Source organism: Gekko japonicus, unplaced genomic scaffold (assembly GCF_001447785.1).
Source record: "Gekko japonicus isolate JY-2015 unplaced genomic scaffold, Gekko_japonicus_V1.1 scaffold4364, whole genome shotgun sequence".
In the NCBI taxonomy this organism is placed as follows: domain Eukaryota; kingdom Metazoa; phylum Chordata; class Lepidosauria; order Squamata; family Gekkonidae; genus Gekko; species Gekko japonicus.
In genome coordinates this window covers 559-7,597 of record NW_015169920.1, presented here as the reverse complement: position 1 = coordinate 7,597, position 7,039 = coordinate 559, and the positions used below count along the sequence as shown (strand labels likewise).

General features: G+C 48.5%; 1 protein-coding gene across 1 annotated transcript; it reads right to left on the bottom strand.

Annotated features, from left to right (window-relative positions):
* Nucleotides 1-2,481: 2,481 nt before the first annotated feature.
* On the bottom strand, nucleotides 2,482-6,813 carry LOC107115762 (ribonuclease-like). The gene is made up of 3 exons (XM_015417527.1): nucleotides 6,670-6,813; nucleotides 6,160-6,260; nucleotides 2,482-4,313 (listed from the first exon to the last, which is right to left on the bottom strand). Exon 3 carries the CDS (start codon nucleotides 4,302-4,304, stop codon nucleotides 3,864-3,866), a length of 441 nt encoding a protein of 146 aa, XP_015273013.1. The 5' UTR covers nucleotides 4,305-4,313; nucleotides 6,160-6,260; nucleotides 6,670-6,813; the 3' UTR covers nucleotides 2,482-3,863.
* Between the last annotated feature and the right edge of the window lie 226 nt (nucleotides 6,814-7,039).

Sequence of the window (7,039 nt, the reverse complement as noted above, 5' to 3'; positions counted from 1 at the left end):
TTCAGGTTTTGTTGTGTATGGAGTTTTATAGGGTAATCTGAGAGGGGAGGCTATGGCCCAAGGAGTTTACAATTAAAATGAAAATTGCCAAACCTCCAGAACCCCGGCCTTTTGAATGAAATATAACTGCACGGGCTTGTAAAGACCTGTAACCCTTAATAGAGAGCTGTTCTAGATCATGACTCCAAGTTTCCTGAAGAAAAATTATATGATAACCTTGCAGGAAATCTAAAAAATCAGGGTCGTGAAGCTTATTTCGCCCCCCCCCCCAAGATTCCAAGACAGAAACTTTAGTTGTCAGACTTCATGTTCTATCTTATTTAGATTATCCTCAGGGTCTAAGAATATACAGCCATTAGTAGGTGGCCCACCAGTTACCCTTTGTCCACCTGTTGGCATACTAGGAGTCCGGGAGAGTGTGGCTTGCAAAATGCCACTGAAAGAGTTTGCAGCTGTGCTGACATCTGAATCAGGGACCTCTCAATGCTCCCTGGATTGGCAGGCAGGTGTGCTTTGTTTTGATTGGGGGGCAAGAACAAACATGTGACACATGAAGCTGCCTTATACTGAATCAGACCAGGGGTCCATCAGGATCAGTATTGTCTTTGTCTACATAGATGAGCTCTCCAGGGTCTCAGGTGGAGGTCTTTTACATCACCTCTGATTTGACCCTTTTAACTGGCGATGCTAGGGATTGAACCTGGGACCTTCTGCACGTCAAGCAGATGCTCTACCACTGAGCCACGTCCCTCCCTCCTCAAAGCAGTGGGGGGAAAGCAAAGGCTTCCTGGGAAAGGTGGGGTTTTTTTTAATTTAAATTTTTATTGAAGTATTGAAACATTTAACAAACAAGAAAAATATGAAATATAACTTCACTTTCTTTTTTTGTAAAAGTGCCGTTTTGAAGGATACATCTGTACAGTAAAGCAAATATATACCAAAACAACAATAAGCATAAGTATAAGTCGCCATCCGGATATACCAAACTCAATAGCTATTCACAAAATTGGACCTGTATGGGCCATTCCGGGGAAAAGACTGTGGAGGGTTAACATCTTGCCTATCAGAGAACACAAACGATCATCTATCCGTTTTGTAATTACCAACTACAATTTCAATGAGTCCAACCATGAAAATAATCTGTTTCTTACATTTGTTAAAAATCTGTCATCAGAACCATTTCATATATTCAGACCAGGATGAGGGAATATGTCCCTCATTTTCTAAGAATGTTAAGATCGGAAACCACTTTGCACTGAAATCTACATTGCAATGAATAGCCGTTATTTTGTTAAGTCTGTCTGTTATGCTTTCCATTACATACTGATCCCACATCTTTTGGAACCATAACTGGATAGTTATGGTTCGGATCTTTCCATTTAGAAGCTATTGCAATTCTGGCAGGTGGGTTTTGAGGAGGGGGATGCAGGGAGTTTCTGAACGCTCTGGTTTGCATACGGAGGGTCTAAAGTTCAGTCCTGTTCAGCTGCCCCTTGAAAAGACCTTGCATAAAGAAGGCCTCTGGCTGCCATCTTGGAGCACTGCAGACCATCAAATGAAACTAGATGCCAGACCAAGTGGAGCAGTAGGGATGCCATTCCCCAGTTGGGGGCTGGGAATCTCCTGGTTTTTCAGGCTCATGTCCGCCGCCAGCCAGTTGGCTGGTGTGGGGAAATCCTGCCCCGACACGATGTGTTGACATCACATAGTAGTGACATCATCACATCGGTGATGTCACATGGTGACACTCTGGTTTTGGGGCAAAACTCTATGGTACCATCCGCCTCAAACCATAGAGTTTTGCCCCCAAACCAGAGTGTCACCGCACGACATCGCTGACGTGATGACGTCACTTCTCTGTGTGACATCAGCATGTCACGGTGCTCTGCCCCCACTCCCAGAAGGTCCCTCCCCCTTTCCTGTGATCATTGGACCAGTCATCCTGTACAGATAAAAAGCAGCTTCATATTGCTATAGTTATTCAAGTCCCCAGGGGTTATTTCGTAGAAAAAGAGGTGCAGGAGCTTATCAGCATAACTTATTTGCATCTGCCACACCCCCTGATATCACCGGAAGTGTGTCAGAAGGCAACACCCACTGCTCAGGCTCCATTGGACTGTTTTGGATTGCTGGGTATGGGGGGGGGGCTCTGCAACTTACCTATCTGCTTCTTGCTCCACGTGGCTCAGGGCTTCTGGGAGGAGGGGGTGGGGTTTGTTGCATGTACCTGCCCCCTGGGCTCTTTACTGCCAGAGCTCCGCTCTTGTGCGCTCCTGCAGGAAATGACTCCTGCAAGTCCCCCTTCTCTGAGCAATGAGAAGCTTTGGGGTCATGCTTACTGAATCCATTCCCTTTGGAGGAGAAAGGGGGACCTTGACCGAAGTGGTGTTGGGGAGGGGCCTGAATGTTCTGCTGACTGAAAACTCTTTAAAAAAAAATCTTTTTCGCAAAATAACATGGAATAATACCAACTCTCAGGTCTGGTGTATATAAGAAGACTTTATTATATAAAGCTGCAAAGGGAGACTGTTCAGTTCTCAGAATGACAGACACGTTTCATTCCCACAAGAGTTATTTTTGAGTAAATGACTTATAAAAACTGCAGAAATGCATCATCTTGGAAGAGGCTTTCCACTTCCTCACTCAGACATCGGGATGCCAACCTCCAGGTGGGGGCTGGAGTTACCCTGGAATTACACCGGATCTCCAGGTTACAGAGGCCAGTTCCCCTGGAGGGAAAAGGAGGATCCGGAAGGGTGGGTTCTATGACATCACATTCCTGCCGAACTCTATCCCGTACCCAAACCCCAGCTATGCCAGGCTCCGCCCCCAAATTTCTAGGGATTCCCCAACCTGGAGTCGGGAACCCAACCAATGCGAGAAGGAATGCCTCTTTTAAAACACATCTATACAACTTGCATGTGGATCCTCTTGAAACTAATCACAGATGCACCCAAGGAGATGGGATATTAGTAGCACGGGGTTGTCGCTCCATTGCCACAAAATGGGGTAGGATTTGGTTTTATCCTCAGCTCTCCACTTTATCAGTGCTTAACAGAATGAGGAGGGAGATCAAACTGGGCCCTCTGCCTTGGGAAATTCCGTCTCCCTCGCCTCCCATTTCCTGAGGTGTAAAAAATGTGTGCTAGCTAGAAATTGGCTGCACCAGCAAAGATAACAACGCTATGAATTCTATTGGCTTCATATCACTTTAAATGTCATACTTTCATCTGAAGGATCATGGGAACTGTAGTTTGGAGGTGGTGCTAAGGATTAAGGACCCTTCATCCTTTCCCTCACAGAGCTACAGTTCCCAGGGAACAGAGAATGGCTGTTACTGACACTCCTTTAAAGGAGGAGGAGGAGGAGATTGGATTTATACCCCACCCTTCACTCCCCAAAGGAGTCTCAGAGTGGCTTACCATCCCTTTCCCTTTCCCTTCCCCTCCCCACAACAGACACCCTTTGAGGTAGGTGGGCCTGAGAGAGCTCTTTCGAGGACTGCTCCTGAGAGAACAGCTCTGAACGAAGTTGTAACTGATCCAAGGTCACACCTGTCTTGTAGGCAAACTTTTAGGCAACCGAACGATAAACGGAAGTAGGACGGGGTCATTTTATAATGCTTGATGCAAAGCGTCAGGGCAAATCATCAAAATATCAGCTTACTGAGGAAAAGGGGGAGGGGCAGCAGCAGAAGACAGGATAGTAGATCTACAGCAACAGCAAATCCTAACTGAGATATAAAAAAATGTACTAATTTGCAGTGGACTCTCTAACCTTTCCAGGGTCTAACATGGCTGAGTGTCACCTACAATGGGCTGCACAGGTCAGCACCACGGACCCTCTCTCCGATGCTCGGCAACCTAAAGGGCAGCTTTGAAGTGAACCGGCACGCCATTGACACAGGCCACTCGGACGTGCTGGGAGCTGAGTCTGCCTCTGTAGCTGCAGGGGGGCCTCTGGGAGCCCCCAGAGATCCGGCAGGAGGTGACCTCAAAGCTGACGTTGCTGTCGTAGTAATTCTCACTGGAGTGGGTGCCTCCGTGGGTGCAGATGGCGTCCACATCCTCGGGGCTCCCATGGATGAAGGTGTTGGAGGGCTTGCAGGCATTCGTGGTCATCTTTCTGCTCTGCATCATGAGGTTGCAATAGCGCCGGGGCTCCAGCTCAGGGCTGGTCTTCGGGTAGTTGACGTGCTGCCGCTGGAACTTCTGGTGACGGGTTTCCCTCTGGGTGGAGGCTGGCCAGGGTCCCAGCAAGACCATCAGGAGAAGTAGCATTGACCAGACTGGCATTGGCGCCATGGTGTCCCCCTAGGGGAGGGAGGAGTTAAAAAACTGTTTATAAAGTACCCTGTTTCCCCGAAAATAAGACCTACCCAAAAAATAAGCCCTAGCAGGATTTCTATGCATTTGTGGTATAAACCCTACCCCGATAATAAGACCTAGTGATGAGAGTTATGACGATGTTCCAGAAGAAGATGACTTAACTGTATTTGAAAATATGTAGATTGTTGTATTATACTTAATAAACATAAGACATCCCCTGAAAATAAGCCCTAGTGTGTCTTCTTGAGAAAAAATAAATATAAGACAGTGTCTTATTTTCGGGGAAACACGGTAACTACCCCACCCAAAAACATGTGGAGGCCTAGGCATATGAGAGGCTAGAAGCTGATGTTCCTGACTATAAGCCACATGAAGCCTTTCTAAGTCAATTGGCTGTGCTGGTAAGACTCACGAACATTTGTGAACCATTTGTGGAGAAGGAAATGGTGATCACGGAATGCTGCCTAACAGTACAACTCCTGTGAGGGAAGCAAGAGGTCCCTTTGGCAGAGCAGAAATACAGGACTGCGAGCTGTTTTCAAGAAGGAATGGAGGAAAATGTTTTGCTGGGTGACTCAGAGCTTGAAAGTGACTGCCAAGAGGATGAAAATTGGGGGGGGGGGCCCCACGATGAAAGAAAATGTTTTATAATCACCGGTATTTCCTTCTTAGTCTTGGTATACAGAAGGCGCATGACCCAGATAGACCTGGATCTGTGGGATCAGGTATGATATTTCATTAACCTGACATTGGATATATATATATATGCAGGGGTCATTTTGTAGAAAAAGAGGTGCAGGAGCTCATTCGCATAACTCATTAGCATAATTTATTTGAATATGCCACACCCCCTGACATCACTGGAAGTGTGTCAGAAGGCAACACCCACCGCTCAGGCTCCACTGGACTGTTTTGGATTGCTAGCTATTGGGGGGGGGGGGACGTGCAGATCTGTCCTCGCAGAGGAGGGAGAGCTTGTACCTGAATAAGACCTGGTCTTAAAGGTGCCACTGGACCGTTTTGGACCGGGGGGGGGCTCTGCAACTTACCGGGCTGCTTCTTGCTCTGACTGAGGGCTGCTGGGAGCAGGGGGCGGGGCTTGTTGCATGTGCCCGCCCCCTGGGCTCTTTCCTGCCGGAGCTCCGCTCCTGTGCACTCCTGCAGGAAATGACCCCTGTATATATGGACTGTTTTCTCATCTGCTGTCATAGCTGACAGAGAGCGGCAGAATGCCCGAGTGAGCTACAATGCTCAAGCAGAAGCAGGGCGGCCTGGGAGAGGGGCGTGGGGAGGGAAGGCTGCAGGCTGAGATCCAGGGACCAGCATGAAAGGACGGGTGGAAGAAGCAAGAGTCTGTGGGGAATGAGGGCTGGAGGGGGGAGAGGAGCATGCGGAAGACAGTGAGGAGCGAGGGCATCTACACTCTTCTGCTCCAGGCAGACTGCTTCTCGGCCCCCGCTCCCTGTTGACAGCCTGGACCCGATGCATTCATGCACAACATTTTAAACCCTCCCTTCCTGCAAGGAGTTCTGGACAGCGTACATGGCTCTCACTCCCTCCATTTCAACCTCACAGGAGCCCTGCAGGGTAGGCTAGACTGAGGGAATGGGACTGGCCCAAGGTCACCCAGCAAATTAGAGTGGGGAACTTGACGTTCAACCTGCCAGATGATCCCACCCTCACTCTTAAACCACGACCCACGGACACCCCACTGGTCTTCCACCCCCTGTCTCTGAAATGGGAATCTGGTGACACATCCACCGGCCTTGTGTTCAGTTTCCCTTTGGCCGGATTTCCCCCCAGTCATTCATCTCACCCCCCAGTGGCTCACCTGAACCTTTGGGTCCGGCCCCTGAACAGCTTCCCACTTGCTTGCCAAAGCAAACTATTTCTCTCTCCGGTGGCTGTTCCTCCTCCTCTGTTTTGGGCACACTGTGAAATAGAGAGAAGAAATCGAGTTCTGGGAAAACCCAACGTATTTTGCAATTTTGGACCTCCTGGGACGATGGGAGGCTCCACTGCAAAAAAAGGGGGGGGGGAGGAAGAAAGTGTTATAAACAAGCAAGAATTTGCTGGCTCAGAGGACCTCAGCACTAAGATAACCTGGATTGACTTTTAAAAACATCTCTCTCTTTGGCAGTACTGGCATAGGTAAAACTGCTCCAGCTTTGGACTGAAATTTGGCTGGGCGCCGGCCTTCCTGTTGGTGGAATGGGCCTGGCCCCAAACAATCCTTTGCAGAGAGAGAACGAAAAAAAGAAGTTAACAAGACTTTTGCTCTGCATTTCCAAACAGAACATCTGGAACTGCTGGCGCTGGGAAAACAGCATCAGCCACTTACTTAAATTACACTGTCCTTGTCCGCCAGCCAAGTTAGGAGAGATGAGGGGAGAGTGGAGAGCTCATTGCCGCTTTTTAGAAAAACAAGCAATTGTGTGAACAAACTTTACAGCATTCCTGAGCGAAGCCAAACACAAACTGGCAGGCACCTCCCTCTGAGCAACTGAAGGCTGTTCTCCCAGCAGAATAAGAAACCTCCGCCTTTGGAACGAGAAGTCTCATGACCTCAGCCTGTGGCGGGTTCCGTTTCACCTTCCCTGTAGTTTCTGAAGCAATGTCTGCACTTGCGCAAGTGCAAACGAATGTCTGCACCACTGTTCCCTCTAAGCAGAGTGAGTGTGAGCTAGCTCACAGTTTTTTAGCCTCCAGCT

Bases quoted from the DNA above. Each gene is read 5' to 3' on its own strand.
- LOC107115762 (XM_015417527.1), bottom strand. From the start codon at position 4,304: ATGGCGCCAATGCCAGTCTGGTCAATGCTACTTCTCCTGATGGTCTTG.